The 26,187-nt window shown below is 55.1% G+C and overlaps 10 protein-coding genes across 10 annotated transcripts; 6 read left to right on the top strand and 4 right to left on the bottom strand.

The window, feature by feature from the left end:
• Window positions 1-394: 394 nt before the first annotated feature.
• On the top strand, window positions 395-2,734 carry V2A60_009554 (T6SS phospholipase effector Tle1-like catalytic domain-containing protein; the record flags this gene model as incomplete). Its single annotated transcript, XM_083260819.1, has 3 exons — window positions 395-1,004; window positions 1,111-1,833; window positions 1,899-2,734. The coding sequence occupies 3 exons, from the start codon at window positions 395-397 to the stop codon at window positions 2,732-2,734; spliced, it is 2,169 nt and encodes a 722-aa protein (XP_083116945.1).
• A 627-nt stretch (window positions 2,735-3,361) lies between these two features.
• V2A60_009553 (uncharacterized protein) lies at window positions 3,362-4,715 on the top strand (the record flags this gene model as incomplete). Its single annotated transcript, XM_083260818.1, has 3 exons — window positions 3,362-3,365; window positions 3,417-3,444; window positions 3,524-4,715. 3 exons carry the CDS (start codon window positions 3,362-3,364, stop codon window positions 4,713-4,715), a joined length of 1,224 nt encoding a protein of 407 aa, XP_083116944.1.
• A 405-nt stretch (window positions 4,716-5,120) lies between these two features.
• V2A60_009552 (uncharacterized protein) lies at window positions 5,121-6,493 on the bottom strand (the record flags this gene model as incomplete). Its single annotated transcript, XM_083260817.1, has 2 exons — window positions 5,121-5,880; window positions 5,958-6,493. The coding sequence occupies 2 exons, from the start codon at window positions 6,491-6,493 to the stop codon at window positions 5,121-5,123; spliced, it is 1,296 nt and encodes a 431-aa protein (XP_083116943.1).
• Window positions 6,494-7,702: 1,209 nt separating this feature from the next.
• Window positions 7,703-11,903, bottom strand: V2A60_009551 (histidine phosphatase superfamily; the record flags this gene model as incomplete). Its single annotated transcript, XM_083260816.1, has 5 exons — window positions 7,703-8,426; window positions 8,481-8,913; window positions 10,609-11,239; window positions 11,312-11,536; window positions 11,622-11,903. 5 exons carry the CDS (start codon window positions 11,901-11,903, stop codon window positions 7,703-7,705), a joined length of 2,295 nt encoding a protein of 764 aa, XP_083116942.1.
• Window positions 11,904-13,049: 1,146 nt separating this feature from the next.
• On the top strand, window positions 13,050-14,549 carry V2A60_009550 (ethanolamine-phosphate cytidylyltransferase; the record flags this gene model as incomplete). Its single annotated transcript, XM_083260815.1, has 3 exons — window positions 13,050-13,149; window positions 13,240-14,132; window positions 14,187-14,549. 3 exons carry the CDS (start codon window positions 13,050-13,052, stop codon window positions 14,547-14,549), a joined length of 1,356 nt encoding a protein of 451 aa, XP_083116941.1.
• A 371-nt stretch (window positions 14,550-14,920) lies between these two features.
• Window positions 14,921-16,429, bottom strand: V2A60_009549 (TauD/TfdA family dioxygenase; the record flags this gene model as incomplete). Its single annotated transcript, XM_083260814.1, has 4 exons — window positions 14,921-15,299; window positions 15,395-15,655; window positions 15,743-16,011; window positions 16,115-16,429. The coding sequence occupies 4 exons, from the start codon at window positions 16,427-16,429 to the stop codon at window positions 14,921-14,923; spliced, it is 1,224 nt and encodes a 407-aa protein (XP_083116940.1).
• A 3,125-nt stretch (window positions 16,430-19,554) lies between these two features.
• V2A60_009548 (carbohydrate-binding family 9-like protein) lies at window positions 19,555-20,259 on the top strand (the record flags this gene model as incomplete). The annotated part of the gene is made up of 1 exon (XM_083260813.1): window positions 19,555-20,259. The coding sequence occupies one exon, from the start codon at window positions 19,555-19,557 to the stop codon at window positions 20,257-20,259; it is 705 nt and encodes a 234-aa protein (XP_083116939.1).
• A 2,461-nt stretch (window positions 20,260-22,720) lies between these two features.
• Window positions 22,721-23,953, top strand: V2A60_009547 (aminotransferase; the record flags this gene model as incomplete). The annotated part of the gene is made up of 1 exon (XM_083260812.1): window positions 22,721-23,953. One exon carries the CDS (start codon window positions 22,721-22,723, stop codon window positions 23,951-23,953), a length of 1,233 nt encoding a protein of 410 aa, XP_083116938.1.
• A 358-nt stretch (window positions 23,954-24,311) lies between these two features.
• V2A60_009546 (uncharacterized protein) lies at window positions 24,312-24,963 on the bottom strand (the record flags this gene model as incomplete). The annotated part of the gene is made up of 3 exons (XM_083260811.1): window positions 24,312-24,374; window positions 24,427-24,866; window positions 24,927-24,963. 3 exons carry the CDS (start codon window positions 24,961-24,963, stop codon window positions 24,312-24,314), a joined length of 540 nt encoding a protein of 179 aa, XP_083116937.1.
• A 640-nt stretch (window positions 24,964-25,603) lies between these two features.
• V2A60_009545 (monothiol glutaredoxin GRX5) lies at window positions 25,604-26,155 on the top strand (the record flags this gene model as incomplete). The annotated part of the gene is made up of 2 exons (XM_083260810.1): window positions 25,604-25,627; window positions 25,700-26,155. The coding sequence occupies 2 exons, from the start codon at window positions 25,604-25,606 to the stop codon at window positions 26,153-26,155; spliced, it is 480 nt and encodes a 159-aa protein (XP_083116936.1).
• Between the last annotated feature and the right edge of the window lie 32 nt (window positions 26,156-26,187).

The raw sequence follows: 26,187 nt of genomic DNA, 5'->3' as shown, positions 1-26,187 counted from the left end.
GGCATCCGATTAGGCATTTGCAAGGAAATAACAGCCGTGTGCCCGAAAGTCGTTTCTGTAGCGGAGAAGCTCTCTGCGCTGTTCGAGTCCTCATATAGGAGGCATGATGTCCATGACGCTCGCGGCGACCGCTTTCTTCACTTGCGCGGAGTTTTCGATTATGGTTATTATCTAACAACTATAATATATATATATGTAAGTTCGCTTCACTCTACGCACGAGAGTTTACGTACGTTCAAAGCTGTGGTGCGGGCGCAGCTTCGCAAAATCACTGGAAAAACGAGAAGCAAATAGTTGACACACGGCATCTAGCAACTTGCTACTGATAGACATAGCTCGGCACTTATAAGTTCAAAACTATCGCAAATACAGTGGATGCATACACACTGAACTCATGTCGATCCCATCTCCGGCAAAAGTCGCTCTGGGTGAACGCAACCAGGAGGAACATCACATCCATAGTGAACGTCGGGATAGTGGCCATATACGGAACCCTACTCTGGCCAGAGGCACCGAGAATGAGCTGAAGGAGTCTGGGCATTACCCCTACGATGAAAGCGCGGACAAAGATGATGCTTTGGGCGCTAATTCTGTTGACGGTGCTAAAGCCGAAAGCAACGCGGAGTGCGTGCCAGCTAATACCGGGTGTTACAATTTTGTCGAAGGGAGAAACACAGAGCGTGAGGATGATCTCAGAAACCATGTGAACGACTTGGCAAGACTTTTCCAAAATACATACGAGGTGACGACCACTGAAGTCATGAAGAAGCTCGTGCAAGTAAATGAAGGCAAGCGCCTTTTCGTCTGCTGCGATGGCACCTGGAACAATGCGTCGGGCACGGCTGCCCCGATGACCAATGTGGCGAAACTAGCCAGAGCTGTTAATTCCGTCGGAAAAGAGGATTTCGGCACCCCCAAGGAATTATCACCGTTGAGAGGCCCTCTACAGGAGAAACACCGCTACGGATTTATCCGTCAAATCGTGCACTACTCAAGCGGCGTGGGTACGCAGTCATCTTTAGCAGTGGACAAATTATTTTCGGGAGCATTCGGGAAAGGTTTGCACAGATTTCAAGCCCGTTTTGATTGGATATCTCTAAGTCATCACAGGAATCGACGCCAACATTCTCAGCGCTTATTGCTTCCTCTGCAATCACTTCAACGCGGCTTCCAACATGGATGAAATCATTCTGGTCGGCTTTTCACGAGGTGCGTTTACGGTTCGATGTCTGGCACATTTCATCAATAAAGTTGGTCTCCTTCGCCGGAGAGGCTTGGGCTTTCTTGAATCCATCTACAGTGCCTGGCAAAGAAGCTCAGAAGGACGCAAGGGTGCATCGGAACGCCTTGAGAACAAACTTGAAGCTTTGCGAGAACTTAGAATATTCCCTATTCGTGTCCATGTGCTTGCCGAGTGGGACACTGTAAGCGCAGTCAGGTCATTTCGCCCGTGGAAAAAGAAGTTCGCTTTTGTGCGCAACGAGGTCCCGTCAAACGTGAATCATGCCTTTCATGCCATTTCACTGCATGAGAAACGAAGGAGTTTCAAGCCCATGCTATGGGAGAAGGCAAATGCGGTGACAAGAGTCGAGCAGTGCGCATTTGTTGGTTGCCACTCAGACATTGGCGGTGGAAATGCGGACCCTGGTCTATCGACAGTGAGTCTCCTTTGGATGGTCTCACGAATTCGTGATGTATCCAAAGCGGCGTTTGACAACAAAGCCTTATTTCCCTTCATCGTACCTCTTCAATCGAGAATACCTGCCAATATTTTCAACCCTCTGACATGGGGAAAGTCTCAGATGCGCCTCAATCATCTGATCACCACACCGGGTACGTTTGCTCTAGCCAGTCTCTGCCGGCTTTGGTGCTGACCTTTTTTTTTTCGGTAAAAAAAGGCCAGGTCAACGAGTCGCGACGAGGGCTATGGCTTCTACCCTACTATCTGACTTTGGGGAGCTTTCACGGCAAGCGGGACTCGGTCTTTCAGCAGTTTGCACGGTCGCGCAAGGCGAAGAAGGATGATATGAACAGGCATGGTACTCGAGTTGAGCTCAAGTCACTCAGAGCCTTGAAGGAGATACTGGAGGATATAGAAAACAGCCTTCCGAGAGATGAAAAAGAAAAGTACAAACTTTTGGAAAAGGACATATCACATGCATGGCTTTGGGCGTCGCCGGTGCAAATGGAGTTGCAGTTCGTGTCAAGCGTGTTGACAGAGATGAAGTGGGAGATATCTCAGGATCAATTCTGGAGGTTATGGATTGCTCAGCAGGAGGTTCGACGAACGTGGCTGAAACTGGAAATGCAGGGCGATGTTGGCCTGCAGATTCACTTTACGGCGCGATTGCTTCACTCGCAGCTCACTTCAGATTCTCGACTGAAATGTGGACTTTTTAGGCGATTTGAGCCCAACGGTCACACTCAAGAGTGGCTTGAGAAGTCATCTAAGGTGCTGAGCCTTGCTGAGGCCAGTGTCCTCGAGGACGAAATGAAGCTGCTTTGGGAATGGCTGGCAGCCTCTCGCAACCTCAGTCGAATTGAGGGCGATGGCGATGCATGGGCAAGCATCAAAGATGCTGGAGGAGCTGACTGGGCAGAAATTCAGCGTGGGCTTGAAAAGATAGGCTGGGGGAAGTACGTCCCTGGTTGTACACATTATTCTTCGCTGACTGGGCTCATGGACCGAGAGTTCAAGAGGCTTGGCATTTCGCCATGGGATGATGACCAGTAAATAGGCAAAACAGAATCACTGGAACCGCTATAGAAAGTTGGACCGGGCCCTAATAAGGTGGTGACGATATAGGAGAACCGAAGAGCTTAGGAATCCAACTACAGTTAATCGAGGTTCAAATTGACCAAACAGGTAGGTAGCATAATGAGTACCAAAGGATTGACGGAAGGATAGTATCGGAAAATGATTCAACTCTGCCTCGGCTTTGGTCATCGTTTTTTATCTATCGGAAATAATAAGGCAAAAACAAGCACCTCAACCCAACCTAGGATGGGCTGGATAATCAAAAAATTCAAATATAATTAAGTGACCGGGCACCTACCAAGTAACTAGTTATTTGTATTACTCTGTGGCAATTACTACCTCCTTACCTAGCTGGTATATCACATATAAATCTATGGCGCTCTTGAAATATTCCAAATGCTAACTAGGAGACATCAATATGGTGCTGGCCTCCCTCATTGGCAGCGTGCGCTGGATGGCGCTGGCGGGTGGACGTCCCACTATAGCTTGGTGAACTAGCGCGAAGGTCTATCCCGACCACTTCTGGACTCCAAAAAAAAACCTGGCACTCTGCTTCGGACCCGAACACTTTTGCCAACTGGAACCAATAATGATACGCACGCCATGGGTATGTCGTAGCTGCTCAAAGGCCTTGTTCAATCGCCAACCACTGGCAAAGCTTCGATTCGCGCGCTTCGCGTCTACGGGTAAGCTGCGCGCCAACATGGAGCTGCACTGCTCAGGCTAACTAACGGCTTGCTCTCCAGAATCTACACTCGCGCCCAGTCTCATCCTGCGAGCGAAAGCCCTCACAGCCGAGCACAACGAACTACAGAGGATCCTCAACGACTCCTTCGATGCGGCCAAGGCGAAGCGGGCGGGCGAGCTGCGGCGCGTGGCGACCGCGCTGGAGGACTGGGAGGCGGCAAACAGCGCCATCGCCGAGCTGCGGGCAATGACCCGGGAGGACCCCGACCAGGATGCGGACCTGGCGGCGATTGCGCGCGACGAGCTGGCCGCTGAGACCGCCAGGCTGGAGAGCCTCGAGCGGAACCTGTCGGCGAGCCTGACGCCCCGGCACCCCTTTGCGGACCTGCCGTGCATGCTCGAGATCCGGCCGGGCCCCGGCGGGCTCGAGGGCCGCTACTTTGCCGACACCGTCTTCAAGATGTACCGGGCCCTGTGCGCGCGCAAGGGCTACCGCAGCAACGTGGTCAAGTACGACCTGGCCGAGGGCGCCGGCGACCAGTCGTCGGCCGAGGGCGAGCTGCCGCTGCAGGAGGCCATCCTCGAGATCGAGGACGCCGGCGCGTACGGCGCGTTCCGCGCCGAGGCGGGCATGCACCGCGTGCAGCGCATCCCCAGCACCGAGAGCAAGGGGCGCGTGCACACGAGCGCCGTCGCCGTCTGGGTGCTGCCGTCCTTTGCCGAAGCCGGGGCCGCCGGCGCCGCCGACGAGATGGACTTTGACAACCCCGAGAGCGACTTTTACATTGACCCGCAGGAGCTCAAGATTGAGACGATGCGCGCGCGCGGCGCCGGCGGCCAGCACGTCAACAAGACCGAGTCGGCCATCCGCATGACGCACCTGCCGACGGGCACGACCGTGTCCATGCAGGACCACCGCTCGCAGCACCGCAACCGCGAGGCGGCGTGGAAGCTGATGCGGTCGCGCATCGCCGCGCGGCGCGCCGAGCGCCGCGAGGACGAGGCCGCCCGCCTGCGCGACAGCGTGCTCTCGGCCGCGCAAATCACCCGCGGCGACAAGATCCGCACCTACAACTACAACCAGGACCGCTGCACCGACCACCGCGCCGCCCTCGACGTCCACAACCTGCCCGCCGTCCTCGCCGGCGGCGACGTGCTCGACCGCGTCATGGACGCCGGCCGCGAGTGGCTCGTCGGCAAGGAGATTGAGATGCTCGTCGCCGAGGAGGAGGCCAAGGCCAAGGCCGCTGCCGGCGGTGGCGGCAAGTAAAAAAAAAAAGAAAAGAAAAGAAAAGAAAAGAAAAGAAAAGAAAAGAAGAGGAAAGACAAGGGGCTCTTTTTGCTTCAAGGGAAAGCCATGTATAGAATAAATGTACAATTGTGTAAAAGTAGTTGAAAAACAAAAGGTTGTGACCATACAACAAAAGCCCGGGCTACATGAATAATTGTAAATCCCCCCCAAGCACAAGAACCGTACAGATGCGTATTGAATGTGTATCAGCCCAAACTCAACAAAAACCCCAAGCTACACCTTTCCGTAACCCAATATACCAAGGTCCAAGTCCCAGAGAAAGAGAAAACAGTACCAGAAAAACAATGAATGCGCCAAAATCCTAATTTAAACTCCCTTTCGGTAGCGATGCTTTTTTTTTGGTCCCGTGTCAGTCATTTGTCGTTACATGAGCCCGCTCAACACGACCTTGCCAATGTTGGCCACCTCCGACTTGATGTGCGCCTTGCTGTGGTCCTCAAAGTCCTTGACAATGTTCTGCACAATGAGCTTCCGAACTTTGGAGTCGGCCTTGGCAAACAGCTCGGCCACGGGTGCGGAGCACTCGCGCGGCGTCGGCATCAACGTGAGGAACCGCCTGTACGAGTCAATGAGCACGTCGCACAGCGTGGCAAACGTCTCGAAGAAATCGGGGTCAAACGGCAGCGACGGCGTCAGCAGGTAAGTATACTCCTCGCCGGGGAGGAGATCCGATTCCGACGCGGCAAAGTTCATGACCGACGGGCCGCTGCCTCCGGTCCCTGCGGCAGGCAGGCCTCCGCCGCCGCCGCCGCCGCCACCACCGCCTCCGCCACCGCCCTGGCCGTTCTCGTCTGCGAGCGACATGTCGGCCGTCGACGTCGATCGACGCGACTTGCCCACCGGCCGACGAAACATGTTAGGCAGCCGGGCGCGGGACAGGGACGAGGACGAGTCACCGTGCAGCTGCTGGAACGAGTCAAACTCGGAGAAGAGGCTGTTGAGGCACCGGAGGAACTCGACCGGCGTGGAAGAGTACAAGTCGTTGATTGTGGGGATCGAGACGCCAAGGAGGAGAATATTGGTGGCTTTGCGGGCGAGCTTTCGAGGGTCGTATGCCGGCATGCGGCCGAGGTCGGTCTTTTCGAAAAGATATGTGTTGAACCAGTACACCCGGCCTTCGTGACTACACATTGTCAGTAACCGGGTATTTTGCAATTTTCTTTTTTTTTTTAAAAAAAAAAAAAAAGGCCGCCCACTTACGCCTTGCGGAGATAACTCAGGGTCGAGATGCGCTTCTGCGCCGCCTCGATAATCTGCTGGTGCATCATGGCCACCTCGCTCTGCCTCCACACCGTCGGGCTGACGCCCGTCGCCGTCGAGGGCGTCTGCGGCGGCAGCATGAACGCCGTGTGCGACGTCGAGCGGCTCATGGCAGAGACGGGCGCGGCGCCGTCGGGGCTGATGGGGCTGCGAACAGGGTCGCGGCCGTCGCGGGGCGCAATCTTGACCGCCGCCGCGAGCGCGTAGTCTGGCAGCGCGGGCGGCGCCGAGTCGTCCGTCATGACGGTGTCCGCGCCGGCGCCCGCCGCGGACACGCTGCTGCGGCGGCGCGCGCTGGACAGCGACGCCTTGCGCGAGAAGGACGCCTTGCGCTCCTTGGACAGGCTGCCGCTCAGGAGGCCCAGCGCCGTCGAGACGGCCGAGCCATCGCGCGTCGTGGGTCGTGAGGGCGACGTGCCGTCGCCGCCCAGCTGAGTCGCCGTCGATGTCGAACCGGGGGCGAACGGATTTTGCATCGTGGCAAAGGAAAGGGGACGGGGGATATGGGCGAGCGTGTTTGCAGGTTGGCCGCGTCGCGCCCGACGTCTTGGTTGTTCGTCGGTCTGCAGCTCTCCCCTGTGGCGGGGCAGAGACGGGGGGGGGATCTGGAATCGTGCCGGCGGTGTGACCCCAGAGCAGGCTTGTTGGCGGGCGAGAGAATTTTGCCTGCTTGGCTGGCACTAGGGCAGGAGACTGGAGCCACGAAGAATCAAAGGCCCAGCCGAGGGGATGCTCCGCGCCGATGAGAGATGCAGCGCTCGTATGGCGGCGGCGGCGGCGAGGAGTGCGATGCAGTCGGCAAGTGGTAGTCGAGGAGTGGATCGATGGGAGGAGGGGGGGGGGGGGGGGGTCGCCGTCGGTGCGGGAAGCATAAAGAGAGCGGGCCAATCTGGTCGGTCAGTGTCGCTCTCGGCGGAAAACTGTCATATTTGGTGACGACAACATGATAAAGCATCGTCGTACATCTTTTCTCGTCGAATTTGCCAAATTCAATATTGTGTCACCAATCCTCTCTTTATTGTCTGTTCATCGATCTCGGGCGCGACAATGGGCATCGATCTTGCTCCTGCCTAGTGCCCAGATGCGTATGGAGTAGACACTAACTAATGACCGACTTGAAACATAAATATGAGACATTGGCATTTATGCGAAAGCTATACCAGTAATGGCCAAATTAGCGCAGCAGCGGCAGACAAACCTTGAAGCACAGAGCATGAACAACCACTGACAGGGTTGCTTTACATGAGAACCATTTAATTTGCCGGGAAACACGCGAAATTGGTGAGCAATCCGGATTGACGTCTTATTATCAGCTTTTATCATTCATGCTCGCAACTTGAAACGCTCTGCAGCAGCATGAAAACATGTTCAGCCGTTGATTCTTTGCTCCATATCGCTCAAGTTGAACGCTGTACACAAATGCCGGTCAACAAGATGACGCATTTCAACGGATTTTTGAACTACATCCCGTAGAATCTCAGCATTTTCGTCATGAAAGCTTTGGTCAAAGTGGCGGTGCCTTGGCGTACATATCCAAGCCCGATTGTCAAGGTAATGCCGTCATCTACCATGGCGATGCAACGCCGTGTACTCTTGCAGACTCTGATATATAATGCGATATATTGAGACCAGGATTTTGCCATACACTAAGCTCTCTCTCTCCCTCACGCCCTGCCGCGGCTATTTCAGCAGGCAGTCGGCTCGTAGAAACACTCATCCCATTCAGTCTTGCCGGACCGCCAAAAGGAGCGCAGCTTTCCTAAAATGATGAAGACGGAAATATCAGAGATTGGGTACATCCATGCTCTAGTGTAATAGGCATCCACCATGTCCTGTGTCTTGAGAACGTCAGCGTAGTCGGCTTCATTTCGCGCCTCGTGCGAGGTTCCGGAGGCCACCCCTGCTACCACCATGGGCCAGCCGAGCGCGTGGGAGAAGTCAAAGGTTCCGAGTCCCTGCTGTATCAGTCCCAGCAGCTCTAGCCGCTGTGATTTGCGCAGGCTCTCGTAGCAGGCCTGGCGCGGGTACGCGGCCAAGACAGCCGCCCGCGGCATCGTCAGGGTACTGAAGAGGCGAACCGCAGCGTGATACAGTCGGCCCATGAGGAGCGTGATGTCCTTGGACGCAAACTCGTTTTCCTTGGCCCAGGCTTCTGGATCGAAGCCGTCAATGGCCGAAAGGACCTTGCGCGCCATTACGTGCAAATCCTCGCCCGGCTCCGGCTCGGTGGAGGCAGCGCGATGGCGGACCACCGATGTATGAGCAAGCACGATATACAGCTCCGTGGGGCAAGGCATGTCGCTCGATATATCCGAATCAAGCACATGTTTGAGCTGTTTATCGGTGTAGTGGTGATGTCCGGTCACCTGCCCATTTGCGGGACTGGTCGTGTTGGAAGTGATTGCCCGGCTACATCTGTCAGTCCGCAGTCGCAAGAGTAAATGCTATCGTGGAAGGCCTTACTGCATCAAGCTGGCAAACTTATGGGGTAGCCGAGGGAGGCTGAGAATGAATTTGATGCCACCAATGTTCTCGAGGTAGGCGAACAATCCCTTCATGTGCAACTGCCAAAAGATTCCCTGTGCGAGGAGATCAAACGACATGAGGTCCATCAAGGGCGCAATCACCATTCTTGCTGGAGAAACCTTTTCGCCGACAATCTTGTTGATCAATCGCAGGTGCTTGTGCAAGTATAGCCAGTACGTTGTCCACAGCCCGGCCAGGGAAGGGTCCTCGCCCGGCCGTAGAATGCGGTTCTGGGCCTTGCATGACTGCTGGAGCCTGTTGCCGATGACTTTGCATACGAATCCGATGCACCAGTCGCCTTGGATATGGAACGGGGGTTCGACTATGCCCTCAAAGTCGACCGCGCGATGAGGCCGAACAAAGGTAAAGTCTGCTTGCCCCCGTCACAAAAGGGGGGGGGGGGCCACATTAGCTGGACTGCAGCATCAAAACGGAAAATCGAGCGTAAGGAAGCGGTCAGGCCTACAGTAACGCACGGCTTGCATGTAATCCCAGTCCGGAGGTTCCGTTTTCTGCAGCGGCAGCAGCAGAGTCCTTCCCTGGTGGCTTTCTGCAGACGACGCGCCAAGGCGCCGCTGCGAGTCGAGTGCGTAATGGCAAGCCCGGCCGCCGACGGCGCATTTTTTGCAGACCGGCCGGGTCTCGTCACATTTCACACGACGCTTCCTGGTAAAACGGAAAATGAGCTGAGTTGCTGGTCCTTCCAAAAACGGGCTTTTACAGGAAAACCCGTCGTCACTTGGCACATACCGGCAGGTTTGGCAGCCCGTACGGACCCTGCTCGCCCATCTTCTCGGGCGCGTTCCGTCCATTGGCATTTCGGAATCAGGAAATATGAACAAGAAAAATGAATATTTGATACCCGGCAAAAAAAAAATTCAGCAGCCAGTTGTGCTGAAAGAAACGAAGACCTCCGGGTCCCATGGAACCATGGGTATCGCTGGCGGTCTGCCTTATAAGGGGTTTTACACATATGCAACGGTTCGGTCTGGGACTAAATCACCCCCTCTGTTCGAGTATGCTATCAGTAATAGCCATGCTTGCCATGTAACCATGCACCATTGTTGTCATCATTGCGACCGTCGGCTGCAACTGTGGCAGAGCACTAGCCATTCCGCGGCGGCAATAGAGAAGTCTGTCTTCAGCCCCAGCCGAACTAAAGGTTTTGTGAAACAAGATCGCCCTGTAGATGGACCCGATGGTCGAGTTGGGCTCGAGGCTGCAGCCTTCGTATTAGAGGGTGCAAACTCGCTTGCTGCCGTCTGTATTGGATGACGCGGAGACACTCGAACACTTTAACAGTGAGCATACTACGAATGATTTGAAATAAACAAAGTATAACTGCCATTGTTGTATGTTCCTCTTGTCAGGCAGGCTCCCTTCACCCCACGTGTGATTATCCGATCGATTAGGTTTGGCATGCCACTATGCAGCCGATGCATTAATAAGCATATGTGGTAAGTTGGCGTAACACTGTTTCTCGATGTGAGTCAGCCAGCTGCATCTATATACAAGCAATACAGAGAAAAAAACGAAAAAAAGAAGAAAGGCAAAAATGTACAGCACCCGGTGTTCGCTGGTCGTCACCGACCCAACTACTAATCTGGCGCTCAAGTGGTTGTCATTCGGAGATCGGACGGGATCCAGATTTTTCACTCGGCTATGGCCGTACATGTCAATCCAGGGAGCTTCTTTCTATTATATTCTGAGGCAATGTGCCAGAAAAATCAATCGCAGAGCGGTACTTGGCCCAAGTTTTCGCGCCATGGTGCCGAGGCCTGTCCAATGGCCTCTTGTGACATTGCAAACTCTTTCTGATTCTCAAAGTCGGGCTAGTCGCTCCTTTCCAAGACTCATTTTCGCCCGACTATCGCAATCAAGCACTTTCTCGAGTCTTACTTCGGGCTGCATGATCCGGGAAGAGTAAGGTGCTGGTGGATATCTAGTAATCTGTACTCCGTATGTACATGCGGAATATGCAGCCCACTCTACATTAGAGTGGGAGTCGCAGAGGCAGTGCAGACGCAACCCTGCCCAGAAATACTCGTGACAGGGGGCGAGTTACAAGTCGCCTCTGGGGTAAACGAGACGATGGTGGACGTGGTCGTCGGTCGGTCGATGATCTCGGCCTTGACCAGGACAGGGATGATCTGACCCGTCTGCAGGCCGAATTTACGATGGTCAAGCACAGCCAACAGGCTGGCAATCTCGCCCGAGTGGCTGGTGATGCTGATCCAAGTGTTTGCGTCATTCGTAAAGACGTCGTCGAGGACAATCTTGTTGCGCGCCCTCTGTCCGTCGCTGGTCTCGCCCTCGCCCTGCTTGCCGCGCCACAGCTCATCTTCCTCGGTGAATCCTTCTTCAAAGGAGAATTGAGGGGCGATGCTGCGAATATACGTCTTGTTCGAGCGGCGGTCGCACGTGTGAATGGTCATGGACTCGCGGAACAGCTCTTTAATGACGGGCGCAAAGGGGCGCGCGGCGGGCAGGTCGAGGTTGGCAAAGGTGCCCTGGGCGGTCTGGATGCAGCGAGTGAGAGGCGAGCTGTAGTATGACTGAAAATGTGGCATGCCGTGCTCCTCAAAGCGCGTTTTGTAAAAGGCATTGGCCTTGGAGGCTTCACTTAGGCCCTGCGGGGTGAGCTTGGGGTCAGCCCAGATGGAAGTGCCGTTACCGTCGAGCTCAGCCCAATAACACTATTTTTGTTTTTTTCAAATCAGTTGAGCTAATAAAAGCAGATTAGATTGATGAATTGCAGTGGGACTTACATTCCAAGCGGGCGTCCCGTAAAAGCTCTCGGCGGCGTTGTGATAACCCTGGCCATGGCGGCCCATGACGAGTACCTTGTACCTAACGCTGCTGTCCTTGCGACAGCTCTTGTTGAGATGGTTGACCCAGCGAGCAAAGCGCTGCCACTGCGTCTTGGGGGCATCATTGTTATAGCTCCTGTCGGTAGGATACGACCTCTCAATCAGGCCCAAGTTGTGTACAGCCTAAACACGAATAGCCAACGTCAGTATCCGTACCAAGACGGGTTGCTGCCATCGGGGTGCGCATCCCAAGTAACAAGTAGCTCACATAGTCAAACGTAGACGGGTCGGTTGCAGGGTCATCCTGGAGGAAATAACCAGGGACCGACGTGTACTTGATCGATTTGCCCGCGGCCTCGGGCCAATTGGCCAGAGCAGCCGGGGTCCAGGCCAGCAGGGTGTGGAGGTGGGCAATCTTCATCTCGCTGGTAGCGTCGTCGCCCGGGTTGAAGCGGGCAGCGTCGAGGGAGACGGCGAGCGCGGCAGGCGAGTATAAGTAGCCGCAGGAGAAGAGCAGGAAGAGGAGCTGATAATGACCAAGCATGGTCATGATCCTTCGTCGGTCGTCGAGTTTGTGAGGGAATGACTTGCAGTGCGGCGGCCGTTTGGTCCCGCCGCCTGCCTGGGAGCAGCTTATTATCAGTGGCGCTGTTAGTCGCTGTAAATCCCCCACCAACTTTGCTGAACGTGTACTTGGAGTGCGCTGGGATTGGTGGGACGTTTTGGAGATGCGGGAATTGCCTGGCCGGGTGCGAAAGAAAGAAAGCTGGGCAAAATACAAATACGGGGCAGGGAGAAGAGTCCAAGTTTATTCGTGGAAGAAGATGAATTGCTTTCAAGTAGAGCTACTGGTAGCTCGTGGCTACAGATTACACCACGGGTCGCCTGTCGCAGGTTGACTCTGCGGAGGCTATAATTGGCTCTGTGTCTTCTTGGCCCAAGCCAGGGCAATCAAGGAACCCGGCATCTTGCAAGGCCATCAGATGCTGGTAGCTGTATGATGAGGGTTTTATGCATCCTTCTTTTTTTTTCTCATTTTCATTGCTCTCTCGTTCGCCACACTATTAGGCCCATGTGCACTGACATGTGCTTTCCTAGACAAGTCGAGATATAGCGCCTCAAGCTGCCCTCTCTCCACTCATCCACGGCGTCTTCCAGGCGCAGACTGCGCTATAGCCACTCACTAACTAAGGTGCCTTAATAAGTTAGTATCGGACAAGACGGGCTTGTCGACAGAGCGACAAGGTTCCTAGGCCAGCAGCGGTCTTGTTAGTGAAAAGTAGATAATTCTACGTCTCTCGAGCTTGCCTACTTGGCATCAACTCAATTCTGCAACTCTATAGTAGAAATCATCAAGTCCTAATGGCAAGCTCTTGTTTGCTCACAGCCTCTCAGATGACGTTGCTACAATTACAGGCTGCCAACTCCCCTGCCATACAACGCCGTACCTACCTAAGTTAGTGGGGCCAATTTCAACCGCGGATGCCCCTCGTCGTCAACAAGTTGCAGTTCTTGACATGAGCTTCTCAAAAGCTACATTCTTCCAAACTCGATTACTTTTTTTCGCATTTTCAAACGCCAATCGACACTACACACTGCTCCATTTACCCGGAACCCGCAGCATTTCCTTCGCGCGATCTGTTCGTGTGACGCTTGCCGCATAGCTATCCCCAAGCTACCCCTCCACACCGTAATCATGGCTGCGCCAAATACCATCCCACCCCCTGGCGAACCTGCGCCTGAGCTGCTCGACGGCCGAATCTGGGTAGATGGCTGCTTTGATTTTTTCCATCACGGTATGTCTTCGCACCCCCATTCCCCCCCCCCTCCCCCTCTGCCTGCAAAAGTCACCGGCAGAGCAAATGCCTAACTGAGGCCGCTACCAGGCCACGCCGGTGCCATGGTCCAGGCCCGCCAGCTCGGCGACGAGCTCTACTGCGGCGTCCACTCCGACGAGGACATCATGGCCAACAAGGGCCCGACCGTCATGAACCTCAAGGAGCGCCTCGCTGCCACCGACGCCTGCCGCTGGGTCACCCGGTCCGTCGGTCATGCCCCCTACGTCACCGAGCTGCCCTACATCTCCCACTTTGGCTGCCGGTACGTCGTGCACGGCGACGACATTACCTCGGACAGCGACGGCAACGACTGCTATCGCTTCGTCAAAGAGGCTGGGCGCTTCAAGGTCGTCAAGCGCTCCCCGGGCATCTCCACCACCGACCTCGTCGGCCGCATGCTGCTCTGCACCCGCACGCACTTCATCAAGTCCCTCGAGAATGTCCTGGCCGGCACCGAGGGCGGCGGCACAGAGGAGGAGCGCAAGGCTACAGCCAAGGCCATGAATGATAGGCTGGCCTTGTATGCGACTGATGAAACAGCCAAAGCACCCGGCGCCGAGATCTGGTTCTGGCGCGCCTCACTCGAAGCCAAGTCTGAGGCGACAGCACGTGAAAAGGGCGTATTCAGCCAATACCTCAAGGGGCCCGGCCCTCAGCCTGGTCAGCGTGTCGTGTATGTCGACGGCGGTTACGATTTGTTTTCTAGCGGGCACATAGAGTTCCTACGAAATGTTCTCCTAGAAGAGGACAAGCTCGCGAGGGAGACGAACTGGTTCAGCCAAGAAGCGACCACCAAGCGCAAGGAAGCTACAGGCAAGGACTATGGTCCTGCCTATGTTGTTGTTGGTGTACATGATGATAATGTTATCAACCTATGGAAAGGTGTCAATTATCCCATCATGAACATTTATGAGCGCGGTCTCTGCGTTTTGCAATGCAAGGTAGGCAAACCTCCATCACCACCTCACATGAACCCGGCATGCTGACAGTGCCAGTACATCAATGCCGTCATCTTTGGCGCTCCATTCACTCCCACGGAGCCCTATCTCACCACCTTGCCATGGGGCACTCCCAGCGCCGTCTACCACGGCCCGACCAAGTTCATGCCGCTCACGTACGATCCTTACACTGCGCCCAAGGCCCTTGGCATCTACCGGCAAGTGGGCGCGCACGAATTCGCCGACGTCAACGCTGGCCAAATCGTCGATCGTATCATGAAGAGTCGTGAAATGTACGAGGCTCGTCAGCGTGCCAAGGGCGTCAAGGCCGCGGGCGAGGCGGCGGCCCGAGAGCGCGAGATTCTCGAGGAGGAGCAGAAGAAGAAGCAAGCAGAGCGAGAAGCTGCGGCAAAGCAATAAAATTTGTCAACAGTGAGCTTGATTTTTTTAAGAATAGAATTTTTTTGTCATGGCAGTTTCACATGGTAACACAATCACAGGCACCAGATATGGTCAAGTGGGTGTTTTTCTTCTTTTTGAAAGTACAATGTAGTTGTTTAGCGAATAGTACAGTCTGTATAATCGCTCTTGGGAAAAAGCAAACTGGAATATCAAAGGCTAATAGTCATGCTAATGTTGGATAGATTTTAATCCATGGATTGGGCCAAGGACCCGGCTGAATTCGATTTTTTTTTTCGTTCTTTTTGATCGTCATTTTCGTAATCGCAGAGGAACAAGTGCTCCGCGGCTGTTTGTTGTACTCTCCCCGTTCTCAGTCCTCCCTGGTGAGTTTAGTCCGTGCCGCCGGAGGCGACGAGCGGGTTCGCCGTGGGCGGGGTGCTGTCGACCTGGATGCCGCCGCGCTTGGGGTGGAAGCTGTCGTGGAAGGGCAGGCACCAGCCGCCCTCGTGCTCGGGGGTGCCGACCCAGGTGCGCAGCAGGTGGCGCGGGGGCTTGGGCGGCAGGGCGTCGACGAAGGCGGTGCGCGAGTGGAAGGTCTGGCAGCACGAGACGAACTGCATGTCGCCGACGTCGCACGCGTACTCGAAGCCGTGGCGCGCGCACGTCTCCTCGAGGACGGCCATGGCTTCGAGCTGCTCGGGGGAGAGGGCCGGGATGAGGCCCTTGTCGCTGTACCGCGTGAGGGACTTGACAAAGTAAGGATCCCATCTAGGCGAAGGAGGGGGGGGAATGTTAGTTGTTGACGACTCGGCAGAAAGGATCCAGAGGGGTGCGGGGGGAACAGCGTGGTTGCGGAAACTTACTTGACATAGACGCGCTCTTGGCCACCGGGCTCCAGGTAGAAGACGGGGACCTTGATCCACGGCTCCTGGCCGGCTGTGATTTCGCCCTTGCGGTCAAAGTACCAGATGGGCGAGGCCAACGTCTTGGCCACGTCGGGACGCTCCTTGACGAGGGCGTTCCAGACGGTATGGGCCGACGCGCAGCCGGAGGCGCCACCCGTCTCGCCTGGCGCGCAGAACAAGAGACCGACAATGTCGGCTTCATCAGTATGGAAAAGCTGACTATTTTTTTTTCCCAAGTGGTATTAGTATGCGGACTGGTGTGTGGCTTTGGAGAGATTTCGGGGTTGGGCGGATAGGTAGGCTTACGCAGCATTGGTCGCGGCAATCTTGACCTTGTCCAGCGAGTTTTTATAGTCGGCGTCGAGGTTGGTGACGTGGCCGAGGACCTGACCGAGCTTGTTCTGGGACAGCAGGTAGCCGAGGTGCGCCGAGATGCCCATCATGGCGACGGCGGCCTTTTGACGGCCCCAGGCCTCGACGGGCAGGCCGCGGAAGAGGACGAAGCCACGGCCGTTGAGTATGTCGTGGCGGGCTGCCTGCAGCGTTCGTGTGACGTTGGGGATGTGGAAGTTGTGCTGTGATGAGCGGTGCGTGTTAGTGTGGGCGGCTTTTACTCGAACACACAAGGTATGAGGACATGAAGAAGGTATGCATGCATGCATGCATGTATACACGTACCTTGTTGATGTTGATGAGGGGAATGCCAGAGATGGTAAAGGCGTCGACGGCCTGGAGAAGCTCATGAAGCTCGCTCTCGGTCCAGTGATGCGTCCACTCCTCCGGGCGCTTGGCAATTTCGCGGCCTTCCCAGACGGTCGGGCCGGTGATTTCGGTGGGGAAGGCTTCAAAGGGACGGAGCTGGCTCTCAACGGGAGGGTGCTGACCGCTGGTGCGAAGACCATCGGGGAAGGCCTTGCGGTCAATGGGCTGGTGGTACGGCAGGCCACGAGGGAGACCGCGGAGGCCGGGAGCAACGTCGAGCGTGGCGGCCATGATCTGGGGAGGGGGAGGAGGGTAGTCAAAATGAGTTGGGGGAGGAGTGGAATGGCTAGGATGATGCTTGATCAGGGAAAGAAGATAGATGAGATTGTGATTTGTGAGGGCATCTACAAGGACGATGGGGGGTGGGAAGCGATCTGGTGTATATATACCCGCTCGTGAGCGACTGTATCAGATCGGCACTACGTCGCCATGCGCTGCCCATACGAGAGGGGAGCTGATTGCTGTCTCGTGCCTAACCGGCCTCGGAACCTTCTTCTTCTTGTCAAACACATAAAAGGAGACGGCATGCCCACACACCTCTTACTCTCCCTCCCTCTCCGTGCCGTGCTGACGAACTACGTATAAGTTTTGGCGTCCAGGATTGTTGGCCCTAAAAGTTGGGATCCACGCTGCGAGAACAAACTAAACGGTGGGAATGCAAAGTACATGATGTAGGGGCAGGTTATGGAAAAGATACTTGGTGTATGGGAAGGGGTTGAGAGGGCGCAAGTAAGTACCTTGGAAGCCAATGTGGTGCACTGAGTTATCGGTGCGCGCGCGCAGTAGCAGCAGCAGCCATCTTGTGTGCTTTGGCGGAGCGTTGGCGTGCTCGCGGCCCCGGAATGACACCATCTCTCGTGATGTCCTAGACTGTTTGGTTGGACGGCGGTGCTCGGAGCCCGACAGCCGTTTCTAAGCAGAAAAAAACGGTTCCGGCAGGTTTGGCGAGGTGTATACCAGATGCATTGCAACTGCAATAGCTCTGTATGACGATTCGGAATTTGTGCTTGACTAATTGGGGGGGTTTTGTTTTTTCGGTGCTGGCTTGTTTGCTGACAATTGATGTTGTTGATGTTGCCCCCCCCCCCCCCCCCTTGGGCCCTATGGGTGGTTCTGGAGATCCCAAACTAATAAAAGCAGCCAATCGCTGGAGCCAGCCATGCACGATCGCTCCGGACTCCGAGAAAAAGAGCTCAGCACGCAATTGCGTGCTTTTTTCCCCAGACAATTAAAAACTTGGGAGGCTCTTTTTCTCGGTAGGACAACCCATCGTCGACAAGTAGCATGAGCAGGAAAGCTGGTCATCTTGACAGCACAGCATCATTCTTTCCGAAGAGGAGTGTCTTGTTCGGAATAGACGGATGTCGGAGCAGCGGCATGCGTTATCAAAAACCGGACGCTGACGCTCGAGTTGCAGTTTTGGCGTCCAGGGTATGCTTGGATTTGGATAGTCTGCTTCTTGGCGGAGAGGGTGTGTGTGTGTGTGGTGCCCGTGACCTAGGTGCATCAGCCTGTCGGGCACTGTTGAAAAGGCCGCCGTGGAGGAGCATGAAGAGCGTGGTGGTGGTGATGATGTTACTTGAGAGAATTTGATGCTGTTGAAGAGGGGGGGTTACAGGTAAAAAGACGTTTTGGCATGGAGACGTTGTAAACTGGTGATTATACAGACGCCAAGGCAAGGCCAAGATGGAGTGGCTAGTGGGTGGTGGACTTTGGGCAAGCCACACTATGACTTACTCATCACCCACACCCAGGATTCTGTATCACCAGGTGGCGCAGTGGCTCGAATTGCCGGCGTGCGTTGAGTCTTATCACAACAAGGTCAAGTCGTACAGATGTGTACTGAGTACATACATATGCATGACCTCCTCCTACCCACTAAGCTGACGAGAGTGCAGGCAAATGGTCATGATGAAAAGCACAAGTACCTGAGCGGTGCGCGGTCGGGTGCTCGCTAGATGGCCCTGTAAGGATTTACACTACTCGTCCATGCAAATCTCCATTTTGCATGCACTGCATGGTCTTGCCATGAAGCAGTTCTGCCGATCGCTACTGAGTAGTTGGTAGTCAAGTAGTTGGGTATGACCTGGCCGACGGGCAAAGAGATCCGTGTGTCTCGCAAGCATTTCGCTTGCCATCCCGGCTCGTCTCTTGCCCGCAATCTCTCGGTCCTGCCGGCGTAGCGTGAGCAAGCACTCCGTAGGGTGGGAAAAAAGGTGAGGAGCAAAAGGTTGGGCTTCCTTTGTGTATTGTTGCGTCTCTCGAGGCTAGCAAGTACGTAACTCACAAGTACGCAAGTGTAGCCTTCTGTAGAGTCTCTACTTACTAATGTGGCCAGCCAGGAAGAGCAGTTCACCATTATCCCTCTTTTCCAGCTGCCCCAATCGATTTCATGTCCCTTTCCCCTCTCCAACCCCTCAAGTGCCATTGTTTCTTTAACGGCTTTTCATCATTGCCAGGATGGACCATTGGAGACAGCCCACTAAGTCGTGGGTCTCGACCCTTGAGATTGCTTTTCCCAGCCTCTTTTTTTCTGTTTCCCCTTGTCATGGTACAGTGTCATTGGTACTTTACTCTTTCCCCGCAATGGGAGGATTTTTGCCCAGGTCGCAATGTTACATGGGAACCCGGGGGGACGGCCCCTCATCATCCGCGCTCGCTGTCAGCGCCAAAAAAAAACAGCCCAATATTTGACCAGAGATGCAATCAAGGCAGCCTGCATATAAAGTAGGTAGCATTGGTGCCTGTTTTGCAAGCCTTTCGTATAGATGGCGCTGTGTGGCTTGCTTCTCTTGCCGTTTTGAATATTGTCCTTTTATTATTCATCCCAAACTTGAGAGATGCATGGCCAGCACTTTTTATATGCAAGCCCTTTTCCCACCTGCCCCCCCCCAGCTCCAAGTGGTGGAAACATTTTTGGTGCTGACAAGAACTCTAAGCTGCTTGCAGCAACGTCACATTTTTTTTTTTTCAAGAGGACGCGCCACAGATACCGTTGTGAGGAGGAGCGGCGCCGGGACAACGACCGAGAGGAAGAGGAGCGTGCGAACCAATGCCAGAACTGGTCCTCGATGTTGCTAGCAACCTTGCTAGCAAGGTTTTAATACTTTCCCCTCTTTGGATTTTGGTGACGGCCGATACGAGGTCACCCCCTCTTTCTACTTGGTACCTATTGTGAGATGGACAGGGTCGAGCTGATGATTGTATATTAGTACAAATAGGTACACCGGGCCGCCATAACTTTGTTCGCGATAGCCAGCCCTTTCCATTGTACTCCGTAGCCCCCTTTCCAATAAAACGGCCAACCCACCAAATCCGCATTCTCCCATTCGTCCTCGCAATACCAAAGAATCAAGATGCGCAGCTCGATTCTGCTAGCCGCCTCGGCTGCCACCGGCCTGGCCTCGGCCAACAACAACAACAACAACAACAACAAGTGCACGGTGCCGAGCGTCAACGTGCCGGCGTGCCCGGCGGTCGGGACGGTGCGGTACGACAAGAGCGTGCCGGAGCGCAAGGCTTTCCCGGCGACGCAGGTGGACCTGTGCTACACGGACACGGCGCTGGCGATTACGTTTACGGCGCGCAACGAGACGAACTTCTACTTTGACCCCAAGCAGGGGACCAACGGGGACATTTGGCAGTACGAGGTGATGGAGGCCTTCCTCCACAAGGGCACCGACGACCCGCAGACGTACCTCGAGTTCGAGGTGAGCCCCAACAACGTGACGTACCAGGCGTTTGTGTACAACCCGTCCAAGGACCGGGCCGAGGGCGCGCCGTTTGACCACGCCTTCATCTCGGACCCGGCCGCCGACGGCTTCGCGGCGACGACGACGCTCGACAGGGGCAAGCAGACGTGGGTCAGCGCCGTCCGCATCCCGCTCGGCCTGTTCAACGTCGACAAGGGCAGGGCCAAGGGCACCAAGTGGCGGATGAACTTTTTCAGGACCGTGGTCAGCCCGCAGACGTACCCGGACCAGGAGCTGGGCGCGTGGAGCGTGCCGGACAAGGCGAGCTTTCACATTTCCAAGTATTTTGGCAACGTCAACTTTGTTTAGAGGCGGTGGTGGAGGTGGTGAGTTTTGTGCGTAGATAGTCGATCAAGACCAGACGTTGAACTTTTTTCTTCTTTTTTCTTTTTGCAAGTTGTGATACATGTCAGCCGTATTGCGCGCGCCTCGGTCGAGAAAAGTTTGCTTTCCGTCTCGCTTGGGGGATTGTCAGCATTGAATGTCTGCGCTCGTGCTTCAAGCGAAGCGAGGCGAAAAAAGAAGAGGTAAAGCTGAAAATGTCCGACGCCAAACCGGGGACCGGAATGGAAGTATTATGCAGACAAACAGACATGAACTTGCATGACGAGAGGGATGAGTGACAAGCCCGCTAAGAAGAAAAAAAAAGTGAAGTGTCACGTAATACAGCAGCATCAAGTGACGAGCAATGTTAGGGATTCGTCACAACCGGCTCGGCTCAAGGGTAGTAGTTGGTAGTAAGACTGTTGGCGGCGGCGGTCGGTCAGTCGGTCGGTTAGTGGGTGGTGAGCGAGCTCGGTTATCTTCGGTGTGCCTCTGTATTGAGTAAGTGTTGTCACTGGCGCGCCTTTTCCGCCCACCTTTTGAGGTCATGCTGGCAGTGGGCAGTGGGGGTAGTGCCAGTCAGTGAGCCTCGTTAGCCGTGCAAGGGCGCGACACGCGGGGTTGGGACATGTCTATGCACAAGCGAGCTGCTTTGGAGAATAATGTAGGTGGATAGTTTGTCTTTTAAAAGAAACGAAAAAAAAAAAAGAAAAGTGATTGGCCCTTCAAGACAAGGATAAAGCTCAGAAACAAAGAAAAAAAAAACGTCGATGACTGGTTCTGTGATATGTTGTCTAAGATGTAGTCACGGAGTACGGAGTAGTTGAACAGAGATCTATATGCGGGGGGCGCAAGGGTGGACAAGAACCAGGCAGTGCGACATCGGCACGGCATAGGAAAAGTAGGGGAAAGAGGAGACCGGAGGGGGCCCGCTCGATGTGTTGCTCGCTCGCGCGCGCGCCGGGGACATTCCGCACGTCCGCTTCGCCGAGTTGGTTTTTTGGAGGAGGAGGAGCGGCGGCGCGCGCCCTTGTTGTGACGGGAGCGGCGACATGATGCAAAGAAGAACAGGAAAAAAAAGGGTATGCACAGATTGCGCCAAGGGCGCGTGCCCAACAAGTCATGTGGTTGTGCTCAATTCATTCATGATTTCTCTCTATCCCATTTTTTTTTATTTTGCCGTGTTTCCATCATCGAAAATCGCCGTCTCCTCTCTCTCCGTCCAACCAATGTGTAACCCCCGGGCCGGAGCGGCTCCCTGGGGAGTGGAGGGAGGGGCGGGGAGGAGGGCGGATTTACGGGCGCGCGGGCAGCGGCGGGCCATGTTGGTGACGAGGAGAAGCGAAAGGAAAAAAAAAAAAAAAAGAACCGACAAGCGTTTTCGGCTCAAGGACACAAAAAGTTGGGGAAGAAAAAATGTCCCAAAGTCATGTGGCCTTTTTCGACTTGCCTTTTTGACCCCCCCCCTCCTCTGGCCCTTTCTGGAACAATTGCTACTTATGAACGGACTCTATGGTGAGCAGTCATATTGTTGGGGTTTTTTCGATTTCTGCTCTTGACGTCGCCCACCAAGTATTTCAGCTTGCCTTTCGCTGGTCTTGATCCGCCACGGCCACCACACACACCCACTCTGTTCCGTGGCGGCAAGGTTGGCTCACATGGCTATGCGCCGTCTTGCTGTTTGCGTCATTCCGCCCTTTTGTTTGGCCTTTTTTTTTTCTTTAAATCTAATTTAGTTTAATTGATTTTTTTTTTTTTGCAATGCAAATCTTACTGCCAACAGCCATTGATTCTTTAAAAACCGAGCCCATCATCTTACCCCCAATCATTGGCTAATTCTTAGTCTCAATTCCATATCATGGCAGCGATCCTTGATAGAATAAAGGTCCATTGAAACAATTCCCCGCGGCCAGACGCATTGATGGACCTTTTCAAGGCCAACCCCATGCTTGAACGTCTCGGAAGCACGTTGGCACGCTTCATATGAAAATCTGAGTCAACCTCTTTCCGCAAACTTGCATTTGCCCTCTTTTATTTTAAGCCGCGAATACTCCCCAGTGGAGATTACTTTATTCGTTCCCTTCCCCCCTCCCCCTCCCTTCCCCCCGGCTTATCCGTCCGGGTATTTTTTTTTTTTTGACCTCTTCGTCCTCGCCAGCCCGCCCCCGTTGCCAGTGCCCGCCGATATCCACCCCCCACTTGACTCTGGACTTTTTGACTCGGAAAACCTACCTAACAACACCGTCTGCCCCCTCCTCTTTTTTTTTCCTTTCTGATTCATTCTTTTTCCTTGTCCCTCTCTTCATCTGTGGTTTCTACCTCGTATAATCTTGTAAACTTGTCCACTTTCTGGAAAAACCCTCTTGAATTCACTCCAACCGACCCCTTGTCCACACACAAGGCCACTACTACTCTCTCCTGACACACAACACCCACAGAACCAACAATGTCTCCCTCCGCCGTCAAGGCCCAGGACGTCAACCTCACGGCCGCTGCCGTTGAGCGCAAGGAGGCCGCCGTCGCCGTCGCCGAGCAGAACCCGGCCGTCGCCCAGCTCGACGCTTCCAAGCTCACCTACACCTACACGCAGAACCCGCGCGAGGTTCCCGACGAGGCCGTCGCAAACGCCGGCAACGAGACCATCGCCACCGACCACATGGTCCTCGCCAGCTGGTCCGCCGCCGCCGGCTGGTCCGCGCCCGAGCTCAAGCCGTACGGGCCCCTCAGCCTCATGCCCACCGCCTCGTGCCTGCACTACGCCACCGAGTGCTTCGAGGGCCTCAAGGTCTTCCGCGGCCACGACGGCGGCCTGCGCGTCTTCCGCCCGGACCGCAACTGCGCCCGCATGAACATGTCGGCCGGCCGCATCTCCCTCCCGACCTTCCCCCCCGAGGAGCTCCAGAAGCTCATCATCGCCCTCCTCGAGGTCGACGGCCCCCGCTGGCTGCCCCGCGACAAGCCCGGCCACTTCCTCTACCTCCGCCCGACCCTCATCGGCACCCAGTCCCAGCTCGGCGTCCAGGCCCCCAAGGAGGCCCTGCTCTACATCATCGTCACCTACATGCCCCGCATGGACAGCCCCCCCGGCGGCATGCGCCTCCACACCTCCCCCGAGGACATGGTCCGCGCCTGGGTCGGCGGCTTCGGCTATGCCAAGGTCGGCGCCAACTACGGCCCCTCTTTGCTCGCCACCGCCGACGCCCGCCGCCGCGGCTACCACCAGATCCTCTGGCTCTACGGCCCCGCCGGCGAGTGCACTGAGGCCGGCGCTTCCAACTTCTTCGTCCTCTGGAAGCGCAAGGACGGCAAGACCGAGCTCATCACCGCCCCGCTCGACGACAAGCTCATCCTCGACGGCGTCACCCGCCGCTCCGCCGTCGAGCTCGCCCGCGAGCGCCTAGCCGGTGAGGTCGAAGTCACCGAGCGCAAGTACACCATTGACGAGCTCGTCGAGGCCGACGCCGAGGGCCGCATCCTCGAGGCCTTTGCCGCCGGCACCGCCTACTTCATCTGCCCCGTCTCCCAGATCCACCACCGCGGCCAAGACATCAACATCCCCATGGGGCCCGAGGGCAAGGCCGGCGAGATTACCACCAAGATCAAGACTTGGATCGGCGACATCATGTACGGCAATGTCTCCCACGAGTGGGGTGTCGTCGTCAACGAAAAGGCTCAGTAATTCTATTATCTATCAATACGCCCTTTTCCCGAGATTAACATGATGCAAAAGAAGAAAAGGAAAGAAGAAAAAGAAGAAGAAAAAAAAAACAGAAAAATGATTCGTCGTCTGGTTTCCTTTGTTTTATTTTGCCATTAGAAAAATTTCTGCTTTTGCTAGAGGTTCATCGCCTACATCGGCCGGAGTTTATTGGACAAGGGATACAATACGGTTGCCGCTAGATAGGCTGACGGAGCAACGATGCATGATGTAGCTACGTACGTAAATAGCAACAATGATACATGATAAAATTCAAATTATTCTTCCCTGCATGGCAATTGTTTACGTCTTTCCTTTTTTGACAATGCCCAACTTTGGCTCAGCCCTCCATCAGCGTTTGCATCACCTTTAAGCTCTCAATCTGGATATACTCGGCATACTCCTGACAAGAATCAATTCAGCTTGGATCTCGAGCACTCCATGTTGGCACTTACAGCTTCGATATCGTTAATCTCTGCCTCACCATCAGCCACGACCCGCTCCATGGCGCCCACCAAATCTTGCAGATCCGGCTCTTGTCGTGGCCCGTCCTTGCCGTCCTCGCCGTCCGTGAGCCGCTTCCACGCCTCCTGTTCCGCCCGCACACACGACTGCCACTGTTCGTGAAGGGATTCGACTTTCTCGTCTGCATTGGCTAATACTTCCTCAAGTAGGGCTACAAGATCAGGAACCGTGTCGTCTTGTTCGTCGCCGCCACACCCCACCAGCTCCAACAGAGGCTGTGCAATGATCTCGTATAGTTTTGCGCATTTGACCAGCGTAGCAATGGATTCCTGATTCAACTCGTTGATTTTGCTCTGAATCGCTTCGCTGGCATTTTGGATAGCTATCGTGCTCTGCTGGTGCAGATTCGACCCTGTGGAGGCCAGGGAGTCTGTGAGTTCAATTAGCCAACGGCGGCGTTTGCATCGCGACACGGTGCGGTAGAGCCTACACGCGAGCTGTTCCAGCAACGCATAATTTTCGCCCATGGGTGCTCTAGCATTCTGTCTCTCTGGGCTCAAGTGCAAAGCAAGTAATTTGCAAAACTCCCGCTGCAAGCTTTCTTGGATTTTCGACCCTTCCATGTGGGCGGTCTTGGCCACCCGTCCCGAGAATTGTTGCGAGGAGCATTCAGGAGTGCGTAATCTGGCCCGGAGGGACATGAATGCATCCTGCAAACTCTCGTCTACTTGAGAACCCATAACTGCTGTGTGGTGCCTTTTTAATTGCTCATAGCTTGAATTTGTGAGGAGAGTTCATGTCAAATGGCAATTCATACAAGGCAAACGAAAGATGCCAGTCGGCAGTTGACAGCTGGCAAGCCGCCGTACTTGAGACTGTCGGCTGATGGCTGTATGCTCGCCGGGCTACTAATAACTTGCATGATGCTTTTTTGAATATGCTTCGTCAACAAAATATTGTGCTGGATTTTCAGAAAATTTAATTATAATCTCCGACCACGACCCGTTTATACAACCTCGCCGGCTTACACAAACGCTCCAGTCACCCGAGCGCTGATTGGTCAGCGCCTCCTGTTCGGCACTGGGGTACGCCATCGGCCAGGCGACTTTTCTGCGCAAAAGCTCGCCCGATTTCATCATTGCCACCTTCCAACATCACACTGCCGCCATGTTTGCCCGCTCAGTAGCTTTGGTATGCGCCACGCAAAAGTGTTCCCCCCGCCGTTTTCGAGTCACGAACACACTCATTGACCGCTTTCCATAGAATGCCACCCGTCAGGCTGCCCGACCGGCCCTGCGCGTCGCCGCGCCCCTCGGCCGCTTCAGCCCGGTCGCCAACCCCCGGTTCGCCACGCCGATGCAGATCCGCCTGCTGTCCGACAAGACGCGCGCCGCCATCGACGAGGCCGTTGGCTCCGCGCCCGTGGTCCTCTTCATGAAGGGTACGCCCGAGACGCCCCAGTGCGGCTTCTCGCGCGCCGCCATCCAGATCCTCGGCGTGCAGGGCGTCAACCCGGAAAAGTTTGCCGCCTTCAACGTGCTGGAGGATGCGGAGCTGCGCGAGGGCATCAAGGAGTACTCGGACTGGCCCACGATCCCCCAGCTCTACATTGAAAAGGAGTTTGTCGGCGGCTGTGATATCCTGGTGTCGATGCACAAGAATGGCGACCTGGCCAAGATGCTGGACGAGAAGAAGCTGGTCGTCGAGGGCGAGGAGTAAAACACGACGAAATGAATCGAACGAATCAAGGT

The sequence above is a fragment of the Cordyceps javanica genome, chromosome 7 (genome assembly GCF_051103115.1).
Source record: "Cordyceps javanica chromosome 7, complete sequence".
NCBI classification, from domain to species: Eukaryota; Fungi; Ascomycota; class Sordariomycetes; order Hypocreales; family Cordycipitaceae; genus Cordyceps; species Cordyceps javanica.
The sequence above is the reverse complement of the archived record's forward strand: the minus strand, read 5'-3'. Positions and strand labels throughout refer to the sequence as shown.